Source organism: Neophocaena asiaeorientalis, unplaced genomic scaffold, assembly GCF_003031525.2.
Source record: "Neophocaena asiaeorientalis asiaeorientalis breed wild unplaced genomic scaffold, Neophocaena_asiaeorientalis_V1.1 scaffold7, whole genome shotgun sequence".
Lineage (NCBI taxonomy): Eukaryota > Metazoa > Chordata > Mammalia > Artiodactyla > Phocoenidae > Neophocaena > Neophocaena asiaeorientalis.
In genome coordinates this window covers 19,433,193-19,446,895 of record NW_020185337.1, presented here as the reverse complement: position 1 = coordinate 19,446,895, position 13,703 = coordinate 19,433,193, and the positions used below count along the sequence as shown (strand labels likewise).

At 42.9% G+C, this 13,703-nt stretch overlaps 1 protein-coding gene across 1 annotated transcript; it reads left to right on the top strand.

The window, feature by feature from the left end:
• Positions 1–88: 88 nt before the first annotated feature.
• On the top strand, positions 89–3,432 carry TIGD2 (tigger transposable element derived 2). Its single transcript, XM_024736228.1, has 2 exons — positions 89–413; positions 593–3,432. The coding sequence occupies exon 2, from the start codon at positions 1,512–1,514 to the stop codon at positions 3,087–3,089; it is 1,578 nt and encodes a 525-aa protein (XP_024591996.1). The 5' UTR covers positions 89–413; positions 593–1,511; the 3' UTR covers positions 3,090–3,432.
• The last annotated feature ends 10,271 nt before the right edge of the window (positions 3,433–13,703 follow it).

Here is a 13,703-nt window from a genome sequence, read left to right as displayed (position 1 = left end):
CCCGCCCCCTCGCCGACACAACGTTCCTGCGGGGGCGCGCGCGTGCCCCCTAATCCCCCGCCTTCCGGCTCCGGCGGCGACGCTCGCTGCCTGCTGTCTGCTGCCGCCGCCGCGCCGCCGCCGCTGCCGCCGCCGCCGGTGTCAGCCTCCCTCGGGAGACTCCATTTGCTCTCAGGTTGGTTCGGCCGCCGCGAAGGCAGGCGGAGAGCGATGCCTCCGGCCCGCGGACTGGCGTCCCCTGGGCCAAGCGCCCGCCTGCTCGCTGGCTGGCTGCGGCGGTGACATCCTGGTCGCTGGCGTCCACGGAGGAATCCGGGCTCCCACGGAGCAAAGACGTCCGGCGTTCCGGAGCTCTCCGTGCGGGGAGAGGCCCTCGCTAACGCGGCTCCTCTCTGACCTCTTAATTTCAGGAGGTAGGCAACGCAGGTCCCATTCCCTGACACTCTAGATAATGCCTGAAAGCAGTCTGTGTCGTATTTAGCCATCACATTCCTAGGAGGCGTTAATTTTCTCAACACAGTCGCAGGATAGATGTGGGTAATGCCACAGACCCTGATATTGAAAGAAAAATGTTTTTGGTATCTTCCTTTAGGTTTCGGAGGCTCCGAGTGCCTATACAGCCCCCGACAGGAACTACTTCTGTTGGCCCATGGAGGATCATCTTTCACCAGGATTATCGTAACATCTTCACTGAGCCTTCCCCCACCCCATACCCTCTACCATGAGTCCTGATTTCTGCCAATGAAGTTTTTTGATGCTTTCTTTAATCATGTGACACCACTTCTTGTCCACCTTTTTCCTTTTCAGTTGCCAAACACATGAGGTGGAGGTTTGTGTCATGTTAAAGTACACAGTTTCCTGCCTGTCCACTTTCACCTGATTCGCACCACTCCCTTCTGTTCAGCTTGCCTTACCCTGATTGCTTACGATTTCCATAACCACTCACTTGCACATGGTGTAGCAGCCCTTGCCTGGGGAGGTAGCATTCCATACAGCGCACTGCCTGACGAGGACAGCAGTCAGGGGGCGAGTTTTCCCGTTGGATTTTCCTATCAGGTTTGCAAGCCCTTCTTCCAGCTCTTTGTTCCCTAGCACAGTGCCCCAAATACTCCCACCAGAGTCTTAGTTTCTTTAACATAGAGCTTCGCCCATAAGGATGGCAAGAATCAAGTATGTAATGTGACTGTTTTAGAGACCTTGCTGGTGCAATATTGGTTGTCATCGCCACTGAGATCGCAGTTCATGAAAAGATCTTAAATTAAGGGAGGAGGAGGCAAGATAGAAGGTAGGATTAAGTGGAGCCAGTCCTTGTTGTTTGAAGTTTGTAAGTTTCAAAACAGCAAAGCGAAGAGAGTCATGTAGGCCTTGTCTGGAAATTGGCCAGCACACTGTCCATCTAGGTCCTAGGGGGGCAGGAAAGGGACCTTAAAACCCCATTTTCTAGTCTCATTGTGTCCAAATCTAAGTTGTTACGTATCTTGTTCTAGTAATCGTCTAAAATATTAGATACAATGTTGGGGAAACGAAAGCGTGTGGTGTTGACAATTAAGGACAAGCTTGACATTATTAAGAAACTTGAGGAAGGCATCTCTTTCAAAAAACTTTCTGTGGTGTATGGAATTGGTGAATCCACAGTGCGCGATATTAAAAAAAACAAAGAAAGGATAATAAACTATGCAAACAGTTCAGATCCTACAAGTGGGGTATCCAAACGTAAATCTATGAAGTCATCAACATATGAGGAACTGGATAGAGTTATGATAGAGTGGTTTAACCAACAGAAAACGGAGGGGATTCCAGTGTCTGGAACGATTTGTGCAAAACAAGCCAAGTTCTTTTTTGACGCCCTGGGGATGGAAGGTGACTTTAATGCATCATCTGGCTGGCTGACTCGATTTAAGCAGCGCCACGGTATTCCAAAGGCTGCTGGTAAAGGAACAAAACTGAAAGGAGATGAAACTGCTGCCAGTGAGTTTTGTGGTAACTTTCAGGAATTCGTTGAGAGAGAGAATCTACAACCAGAACAAATTTACGGTGCCGATCAAACCGGATTGTTCTGGAAATGTCTACCGTCAAGGACATTAGTTCTTGAAACTGAACGGAGCACTTCTGGTTCTAGGTCAAGCAGAGAGAGAATCATTATCATGTGTTGTGCAAATGCCACAGGTTTACACAAACTTAATCTTTGTGTTGTGGGGAAAGCAAAAAAGCCTCGTGCATTCAAAGGAGCTGACCTTTCGAACCTTCCTGTCACTTATTTCAGTCAAAAGAGTGCGTGGATAGAACATTCTGTTTTCAGACAGTGGTTTGAAAAGTACTTTGTGCCCCAGGTACAGAAGCATTTGAAATCCAAGGGGCTTCTAGAAAAAGCAGTGCTCCTTTTGGATTTTCCCCCAGCGCATCCAAATGAAGAACTGTTGAGTTCAGATGATGGCAGAATAATTGTGAAATATCTACCAGCAAATGTCACAAGTCTCATTCAACCTATGAGCCAAGGAGTTCTAGCCACAGTAAAAAGGTACTACCGAGCAGGACTTCTCCAGAAGTACGTGGATGAAGGAATCGACCCCAAAATGTTCTGGAAGAACTTGACAGTGTTAGATGCAATTTATGAAGTGTCAAGAGCTTGGAACATGGTAAAATCAAGTACCATAACCAAAGCATGGAAAAAACTTTTCCCTGGCAATGAAGAGAACTCAGGCATGAACATTGATGAAGGAGCCATTTTAGCAGCTAACTTAGCAACAGTTTTACAGAATACAGAAGACTGTGAACATGTTGACCTTGAGAATATTGATCAGTGGTTTGACTCTCGGAGTAATGACTCAAAGTGTCCAGTGCTAACTGACGGTGAAGGTGCCGAGGACCGGGCCAAGCCTGCCGAGCACAAGCCTTCCAGTAAGACTAGAAAAACAGAACTGAACCCGGAGAAGCACATTAGCCACAAAGCTGCACTCGAATGGACCGAAAATTTACTGGATTATCTAGAACAACAGGATGACATGCTTCTGTCTGATAAACTGGTGTTGCGGAGGCTTCGAACAGTAATAAGAAGAAAACAGAAGACCCAGAATAACAAAAGTCATTAATAATCCTCGTAAGGGTTTCGGTGTGTTTGCATCCTTGTGACTTTATCTGCAGTGGAACTTAATTATTGTGTTTGAAGTGCTGTGGATTTCAAGGCCAAATACATTTTATTAATGAATTTAGGATTAGATGCTGTTTTGGATTACTTCAATGACTGTGCTTGAATGTCGATCCTAGGAAGTGAGCATTGACGTGTATCGTGTCTGTTTCTAATCTGTATTATACTAATTTACATCATAAGGTACCTGAGGCCAGGGATCCTGTGTCTGTTTTGTGCCTGAATTTCATTGTCTAATAGAGTACCATGCACACTCTAGGCAATCAATAAATCTTTCTTAAATTGAATTCTTATGGCTTTCTCTGAACTTCAGTTTCCAAACTGAAACACGTGGAGGGTAAGTTTCCCTTTCTACCGCGGTTTTTTTCCACCTGCCGAAAATTTTAGAACTCAGCAAAGATTATACTTGAAGTACATGTACTTCACTGTGAAAGCAGAGAACTGAAGGAAAATACTCCGAAGCCTGAAATATGGCATTTCTATACCAATAGTATTTGGACAATCAGGAATTCAGATTGGCTGTCTCTGTATAATGAAGTAAGAAGAAATAAGGTTAAAACGTCCCCAGGCAAAGGACTTGCACTTCACTTTTATTTCATCTGCCAGTAGGGAGAGTTCCTTCAGAGTCGTGGAAAGAATGCCATCATTGTTCGAGAAAAACAGATTTCATTTTCCAAATCATTGCTATTAGAAGAGAATAAGGATTAAACTGCGTTATCTGTCATTTTGATCCTTTATTAGTAGAGATATGTAAGTCGTTTTTTCTCTTTAATAAGCTATTTGATGTAACACTTCAAAGCTTTAAAGTACGTCATTTGCTTTCATAATAGCGTATTTTTCTTGAGAACGAATACCGAGAATATAAGCATACACTGCATTTGTGGAGCCATCACATGAACTGACACTAAACTGAACATGAGAAAGGCACTATAGGACAGCATAGGCTGCTGTGTGACCACGGGCAAGTTACTTGACCCATCTGTGAAATAGGAATAATACCTGCCTCTGAGAGTATTTTGAGGAGTACAGGAGTTAATATATGGATTTTAAGTAATACAGGCTTAGAACAGGACCTGGCTCAGAAAAAGTCCTCTAAGTGTTAGCTCCTGTTACCGAGTTGCAGAAATGATGTTTCAGAAGTGTACGTACGCAACAGATCCAGTGTGTGAATCAACCCTGCTGTTGCTGCACCGGGAAAACCCTTTAGAGGGAGGCGAGATAAAAGAGATGCAAGTGACGAGATTCAGCTGAAACATAACAATAATTTACTTCAAAGAAAACTGGAAGGTTAATCCAATTCAGAAATCATTTCCCGACCATCTACTGCTAGGCACAGTGAGGCATGCCGGCACGTTTAAGACATCTTAGTTTGAATTATAAAAGGAAAGGGGAATGCAATTGTAGTTTCTTTGCTCCAGGCCTGCAAATAAAATACATAGATGTTGGCTTTGTTCATAGAATCTGTTACTGATATTGGCCTCGTTTACTGAAGTAATAAAATACCTTTAAAGCAGACAAGGTAGCAGTTAGGAGGACCAAACTAAAGTAACACAGGATCAGTAGAAAATTAGAGTAAAAGAAATATCACAGGAGACTGGTTACAGTAATTAGGTCCAGCCATATACTGGGAGCTTTGTTGTGATTGACCTGAGATTTTAGAAGCTCTGACAGTCCTTCACGAGGACTGTTAAGCTCAGAATTCTGCCTTTTGACAAAGCAGAGGCTTTGAGTTCGAGAAAGGCCTTTTCAGAAAACCTCTAAGAATATTTTCTTTGGGAGGATTCATACCTTATTATTAACACACCTCTCGCAGTTTACACAATTTCACTTACTAGAAAGGCCTGAGGAAATGAAACTTTGTGCAGATAAGTCCTGAAACTATTTGGCTTCTTGGAGGCAAAGGGATTCTGAAGCCTGGAAATGGTAATGACATATTTGAATACTGCTTTGCATTTTTCACGGAGCTTTCTGCTAACAAAAGCTTCTCAAACTTCTTTCAGTCATGACATTGAAATGGTTTAATCCTGTTTTATCATAAAGGCCGATGTAAACTGTGCATTGTAATTCCATAATTAACTGTGACACAAAAATCTTTTTCCTTTTCCAGGTATTGTTACATTAATTGTATCCTCTAGGAAGATGCATTGTGTTATCTTGGCTCACCCCATGCTCCTTGTATGTACCCTAGTTTGAGAAGCACCGAAAATAATGTGCTCTCATTTGACTTGGTGCGCCTTAAAGAAGGTATCACAAATTTATTTTTAAATAAATTTATAAATGGAAATTCTCCATTTATAAAAGTGCCTGTTTTTTAGAGGATTTGAAAGACACACAGAACTCAGACCAAATGGGAAGTGTTTGGCAACTGAGAGTATACTTTAAAAAAACGTGTGTAGTGGGAATATTTACTATTTCATAATTTAATTTCAGAGAGTAATACAGGGGTTGACTGGAGAACCTTGAGTGCTCAGTAAATATAACAGAGTCGGCAGGGCCCAGACAGTAGGCACAGTCAATTCAAGTAGAATTAAAGGATTATAATGGTGCTCTTGTTCTGGGACTCTCTTTGTTTTCAATCTAGCTTCAGACTGAGCTCTGTGGTCCCTTCATCATGAATTTTCTGGATTTAAGGAAGCTCGTGGTGGACTCAGTGGCACAGTTGACATGAAGCAGGAGACAGCTAGTTAGGTCACGATCTCAGAGACACTCTGCCTCCAGTGATGTGGCCAAAGCCCCCCAACGTATTACAAATCAAAGCCAGGACCTGCCCTCCCTTCAGGAGGGCTGTGTCTACTTACTAGTATTTTCACAAAGTTCACCTGGTCTTACTTAAACATGTACTTTATCTCTATCCTAAGCAAAATCACAGGTCTTGTGTGCTGACTGCGGTCTCTTTCTAGTCCAAGTTAAAGTAAATATAAAACTTTTTTTTTTTAATAACTTGACAATCTGTAACCCCAAATTACCTTGTATATCTCATTGGCACATTTTGTGAAACTCTGGCTCAGAAGAAGGAGTGGGGTTGTGGAAGGGTAATGGATGGGAGTACAAACACCAGCTTCTCTGCTTTCTCCCTAGATAACCTTGACAGCTTTCCGGACCTCTCTGAACCTCAAGTGTCTTCATGTGTAAAAGGGTGGCAGGTTAAACGGGCAAACTCCAAGTGTTCATAAACACCAGCTATTAAGCAACCCTATGGCTGTTCACTGAGAATCCCTGGCCTCCAGGCTTAGGCTGGAGAATGAATCACAGTCCTTCTCTCATGGTGACTCTGTGCAGACCTCCGGCAGGCCTGGGCACCCTTGTTGAGGTCTAGGGCACTGCCTCATCACTGGGAATGCTGGCTGGTGTCTCTGCCACAGGTAAGAGGGCAGTGCTGAGTCCCTCAGGCCCTTAAGACTACAGTGTGTGCTGTCAGTCATTGCAGGGGCCCATCAGTAAACAGACAGACAAGCACAGGTGGGGCCTGCTTTAGCTGTAGTCTGGGATAACGGGGCTCAAAGAGAAATGGGTTCTTCCAGGCAGCTGAAGGCATCCTTGTGAGGTGATGAGCTCTTATGCTAAAGGCAGAAATGCAAACTGCCGGTGCAAACACAGGGGAAACTGGAGGAGCAGACAGGCGCCCAGCCAGGACGCAGCACCATCAGTGTGGTCCCCCATCTAACAGATGAGTCTAGGGGTCACTGGGCCTGGCTTGCCCAGCAGCATCCTGATTTACGTTGGTTGTTCAGAGTAAGTGTTACAGAGCCCTTTTTACTCTCATGTGTCCCAGCTTAGAAGAGAAATTAGGCGGTTTCCCTACCAATGACCCAGAGAAGGGAGTTGATCTGCCTAAGGTCACATAGTCGCTAGGGGCCAAGAAGGGAGTAGAAGCTGCTTCTCTCAGCTCCGGACAGTGGTGGCCTAGTGGCCAAGGGTAGGGGCTCCCTCCAGGCTGCGCCTCCCAGGGCCGGACTACAGTCCGGAGCCCACTTCATCCTGGAGTCCAACACAGGCCTGCCTGTTCGACACAGGTGGGAAGTCCCGTGGTGAATTCTCTCCTGGAGGACACGGGGTGCTCCCAGTTCACGTGCTGGATGTCTGCTATGTGCCAGGCCTGATGCTGGGCATTCCCCAAAGCAAAGTCTATTTTGTGATCCTCAACACCAATCCTGTGAAGTGTGATACCCGTTTGAGAAGGAGTTCCCAAAGGGAGCTGGCAGAGACCAACCAAACACTCCTGTCTGAGACAAGGACAGAGGTTGCAGCCCTTGCAGGAAGCTGCGGTCCTCCGTTCCCCCCACGGGCATCCAGACCGCAGGAATCCATGAGGCTCTCAGCCAAAACCTTCCTTAAGACCACTGTTAGCTGGTGTGTGTAATTCCAGAGAAGGCTTCCACCAGGGTTATTCCCCAGGCACCTGAGTATCACTGTAAATCCATCAGGCTCAGGAAATCCTTCAGTGAAGCTCCATGCAACAGACAGATGCAGTCATCACGAGGGCATCTTTGAAATTTTCTTCTGATCAGAAGATCAGGCCCAGGGCTAGAGGGTAGATCCAGCCATGTCTCCACAGGTTATTGGGGTGGCCGACATCCTTTCTACATGGAAATCCCTGGGTGTGGGGGGGTGCTTGAGCCTTGTTCCTGGCTCTTCACTCTTCCTCCTGGTCTAGGTTTTGCCCCAAGAACCAAGCCCACCTGGCTTGCAGACCCATGTCAAGAACATACTTGTTTAGTATAATTTGGAAAGCGAGAAACAAAGGGTGCTATAAATGTATGATGACGTGTGTAAGGCCATACATACTGTCTTCCACATTTTTTGGTCAACCTAAAGATGGATATGAAAATATTTAGTGTAGTTCCTTTATAGAACTTTAGGTGTAATTTATGACTATCCCTAGAACTTCAAACATAGACCTTTGGGTTTTTGTATGTTCATAGTGACTCTGTAATGAGGTTATTAGCTAACACCACTGTAACTAATTAAATCACTGGGGGACATGATAGATTAGAGTTACTCTACAGATATTAAAGGAATCAGTGAGGTTTGGGAACATTTAACTTTTTTTTCTTAAATTAGAAGAGAAAAATTGACTGTAAGACTCAGCCTCATTAACCTATGAAGTAACTACCAAAAGTGCTTTTGTTCTCAAGAGGAACCTTAATAGCTGAACTTACGACCAAATCACATCTAATTTCTTCTAAAACCAACAAAAATGTTACCCAATTCTTTACTATATTTCAGAATATGTTGATCATCTGGAACTTATTTACCAAGAAAACATAATTACCTTTGAACCTAAAAAAAGGCAAAGTAGACTTAAGGCAAACAGTTTTCCTCATCCACTGAAGCATTTAATTTTTTTTTAAAGTCATGTAACAGAAAGATACTCTTTTTTCTTAATGAGAAACGTCTGAGGTTATACACATAGTCTTGGTGTGTTAATTTAAGACGACAGAGAACCCAGATTTTTTTTTTCCCCTCTTTGGCTTTAAAAATGTAACTTAAAAGATGAATTCCATAGGAGTCTTGATAATCAACGTGATCTAATCCAAACGAACATGTTTTAAGCTGTTTCAATGTAATAATCACGACGCAAAGCTGACTCCCGAAGTATGGTTGTATTTTTGAAAATTACTGTTATAGTTGGACAATATATAGGGAATAGTATTTCCATTTTCTGTCAGTCAGCTTTTGGGGGCCATTTGCTGATTTACTTCAGTATCTGGGGGAGTCTTTGTCTCCTAATTGTATTAATAAGATACTTAGCCTATAGTACATAAAATACCTAAGTTGCTTTTCTAAAACAAAACTAGAGAATGAAGGGTTTTCTCCTGCACCGTACAAGTTTTTAGTACTGTAAATTACACTCACCAATTAAATTAGCACAATGTATGATTAAAAATGTTTCTACCATGAGAAAAACTACTGCATTTGATTGATTCTAAAGATACACATTTTAATACCTGTGAAATTGGGATACTTCTTGCAATCAACAGCATCTTACAAGTATAGTTGACAGCATTTTTGTCTTTCTTCATGGTATGTAAAATAATTATATCTTTTAGGTTCTGTGAAGTATAAATTCTTTTGTAAATCTTGCCTTTCTTTTGAAAATAGAACTAGAAGTAATGGCATACACAAAAAATTTCCATTTAGTATATATACATTTATAATTATATGTTACATATGAATATACAAAAATCAGATATTTACAAGAGAATCTAAGAAGTGCTATTTCATGATACTATTAATTGCTCTTATATTTTACTAATTTAGGAGTAAAGGTAGGGTAATCCTTTTAACTACTACTGCATGTCTTTTAAAGACATGCTGCTTTATTTCATTTAAATATATAAAATAAATTGTAGAGCAATTGAAGTGTAGACAAAGAGTGGCTTTTTATTGGCCACACTTCTAATGATTTGTATGTGAATTAATCTGTTAAGAAGTTTCTAGATTGTTCAAGAATAGCATGTTTTCTTTGTTTATATGTTCTATCCATGTAACTTACCATAATAGGTTTTTGTTTGTTTTACTATAATTTATTCATATTTCCTTAGTTTTAACCTAATATCTTTTTTTTTGTTCCCGGATCTCATCACATTACATTTAGTTTTCATATCTCCTTAGGCTCCTCTTGGCTGTAACAGTTTCTCAGAATGTACTTGTTTTGATGACCTTGACAGTTTTGAGGAGTACCGGTCAGGTATTTTGTACAATGTCCCTATACCCTGTACCTCTACCACAATTTGTTGTTCTTTGTGCATCCCTTGCCTACTCTAACACAAAGTAGATGGTGAAAGTGCCACGACTAAAGATACATTATAGGGCTTCCCTGGTGGCTCAGTGGTTGAGAGTCAGCCTGCCGACGCAGGGGACACGGGTTCGTGCCCCGGTCCGGGAAGATCCCACATGCCGCGGAGCGGCTGGGCCCATGAGCCATGGCCGCTGAGCAGGGGACACGGGTTCGTGCCCCGGTCCGGGAAGATCCCACATGCCGCGGAGCGGCTGGGCCCATGAGCCATGGCCGCTGAGCCTGCGCGTCCGGAGCCTGTGCTCCGCAACGGGAGAGGCCACAACAGTGAGAGGCCCGCGTACCGCCAAAAAAAAAAGATACATTATAAAGAAATAAAAGTATGAGAGTGAGAGAGGTAAATTTTGATGAGGATCCGGAAGGCTTCTTGCCCTTGAAGCAACTGGTTGAGTCTGCAGTGCGATGGGGGGAATGAATGTGAGGGATGCAGTTCATCTTCTAGTCACAGACTAACATGATTTCAACATGAAGTTTATTAAAAGTGTAATGACAAGTGTTGGTGTCAAGTTTGGTAGGGGCCTGAAGGGTTTTTTCCCCTCCTGACACCAAAATACACGGTGTCTTTTCCAACACAGCTTCGCCAACGCTGACACCAACGAGGTGTCCTACAGTTCTGACACTGTCAGGGTTAGACCGCACAGGTTTAAGGGCTCAGTTCCATAAGACTGCCCTCACTTCACATGTCAGTGGCACGTGTCAGGTCCCCAGGTTACCCTCACTTCTCTCTGTCTTGACTGCAAAGCGGGGGGTTCCCACAACCCTCCAGTTACTATTATATTTTATTATAAAGGATACAAATGGTCAGATGTAGTGACATGTAGGGTGAGGTCCAGAAAGGTCCTGAGCACAGGAGCCTCTGTCCCTGTAGAGTTGGGTGGGCCACCCTCCTGGCACATGGATGTTTTTCCAACTTGCAAGCTTCCTGAATCCCGTTGTTAGGGGCTTTAATGGAGGTTTAATCCTATAGGCATGGTTGGTAAAATCAATGGCCATTGATGATGAACTCAATCTCCACCCCCTTCCTTTACCCCGAGGTTGCGAGGTGGGTCTGAAAGTTCCAAGCTTCTAATCAAAGCAACCAGCCCCACTCCTGAAGCTATCTGGGGGCCCCCAAAGAGTCATCTCTTCAGAATACCACCCTTATCACTCAGGAAATTTTTTTTTAATTTTTAAAGAGAAAAAATTGAGAAGACACACAAAAGTGGAGAAGCAAAAGCATACATTTGAAGTAAGACTAAAAGAGGGGGACTGGAATGCAGAGAGAGATGAGCAGGTCCCCATCTTTTGAGGGAGAAGCTTGGAGAAGGAGGAGGTACCCCTCACAGCCATTGTCATCATCTTATTTGCCAGTGCTCTTAAATGACATATGTACATATAGCACAGCTGTGATAAAAAGCAAGATATTCAAGAACACTACAAGTTTGTTGGGATATTGTTTAGCTTTCTGTTTCTAGACTTTTCTATTCCAGTTAAGCCAGTTTATTCTCATCTTGGGCCCTATCTGACACTCAACCTAGATTTGGTTCTAGAATGCCTCTTTAGACAGCTAATTTTAACTCTCTTGGTCCTTTTGGCCAACACTTCTGTAAATGTAACCTTATCCTCTTTTGTGGCTGACAATTCTCTTTTTTTCTTTTCTCTTGTTACTCATCACTGGATAATTCATTTATTTCACTAATACTTTTTTGAACACCTACGATGTACACTTACAAATTTGAGCCCCAGGACAGCAGGGACTTTAAATGCCTTGACGATTTTTGTATATCCAGAATACAAAATAGTCCTGGGACAAACATGTTCAATAAATATTGGTTGGGCTTCCCTGGTGGCGCAGTGGTTGGGAGTCCACCTGCCGATGCAGGGGACACGGGTTCGTGCCCCGGTCCGGGAAGATCCCACATGCCGCGGAGCGGCTGGGCCCGTGAGCCATGGCCGCTGAGCCTGCACGTCCGGAGCCTGTGCTCCGCAACGGGAGGGGCCACAACAGTGAGAGGCCCGCGTACCGCAAAAAAATAAATTAATTAAATAAATATTGGTTGACAGAACGAATCAGTGCCATATGGAACACTATATTCTTGATTAAGATAAAACTTTTATTCTCAAGCATTTTACAGTAAAGGAGTGGACACCATTGTTTACTCAAATAATTACAGGAAAGAATTATTTAATAAAAGAGAGATAGGAGAAAATCTCCCATAAAGTTGGGATCACAAAAGACTTACATCTTCAGTGAAAAGGAATCAGAATAAACTTGTGGCACAGGAGGGGCAGCAAGAAAACTGTCCCATTTTGACCCTGGCGTCAGGTGGGAGGAATAGAAATATCTCTCCTCAGAATTTGTAAACACGAGCCTGACTCCTTATAGGTTTGCCATACGAATTTACTGTCTATCCCCAGACCATTCAGCCAACAATTTAAGATGGTTGTGCTTGCAGAAGACTGGTAGGAATAGACACAAATCCTCTCTGAAGGAATACAGCTTCAACATAGTCCTCAAAAAATTCCATGGATAAAGTTCCAAAGAAAAAGAGCTCACAGCGCACCGTAAGAGCCAGCAGAAACAACTGAAAGCAGCCTCAGACCCACTCAGACTCTACTTATTGCAATTACTATAGAATGCAAACATAGCAAAGTTTAGCTTCTACAAAGAGAAGGTTTAAAATATAAGCAAGAAATAGACTTAAAGATCAAGCAGATTTGAGAAGGAACTAAACAGAACTTTGAAAAATAAAATATACTTGTCAATATAATAATTGCAGGTGAGTCACTATGACCCTTATCGGAGCAGGGTCACTGAGGGATGAAGGGCGGGGTCCAGTACCAGTCAGTTGAAGAGTTAATGGCAGTAAATAAACCGTGCAATACACGTTCCGTGATTTTCTGTATGCACGTGATATTTCACAATTTTAAAATGTGAAATAGAAGATAATGAGAGATGAAATAAATAAGACTGGTAAGTGCAAACTAATTCTAGTACCTTTCAGTGGTGATAAAACGGTGATGGTGATGAGGACAGAGGGAATCCTTTCCTCCATCAGTGTATCTCATTACTCCCAGATGCCAAGTCTACTTCCTCTTTTTAACTAAAAGAAAATGGGAGATAGAGGAAAGGGAGGGAAAATGGGAAGATGAAGGAAAGGGGAAAAAAGAATAGAGGGTACCTCCTCCTTCTCTAAGCTTCTCCCTCAAAAGATGGGGACCTGCTCATCTCTCTCTGCATTCCAGTCCCCCTCTTTTAGTCTTACTTCAAATGTATGCTTTTGCTTCTCCACTTTTGTGTGTCTTCTCAATTTTTTCTCTTTAAAAATTAAAAAAAAAATTTCCTGAGTGATAAGGGTGATATTCTAAAGAGCTGACTCTTTGGGGGCCCCCAGGTAGCTTCAGGAGTGGGGCTGGTTGCTTTGATTCGAAGCTTGGAACTTTCAGACCCACCTCGCAACCTCGGGGTAAAGGAAGGGGGTGGAGATTGAGTTCATCATCAATGGCCATTGATTTTACCAACCATGCCTATAGGATTAAACAAAGGGGATAAGGAGGGAGGGGAAGCCCACATGGCTGTATTGAGTGAGCCTCTTGTCCCTGTGCTGGACTTCATGGCAACGGAGAAAAAGTTGTGGGAGAGAAATGGGGGAACATGTGAAACACATTCTAAATCAACTGCCTTGAAAATTAACATTAAAATAATTTTTTTCTACTCTAAATCATAAATTTCACTTAAAAAAATTTTAACGCTCAACTAATCCTCTCTGATTTCATTTT

What these genes read in the sequence shown, in the direction of transcription:
- TIGD2 (XM_024736228.1), top strand. Translation starts at nt 1,512, where the DNA reads ATGTTGGGGAAACGAAAGCGTGTGGTGTTGACAATTAAGGACAAGCTT.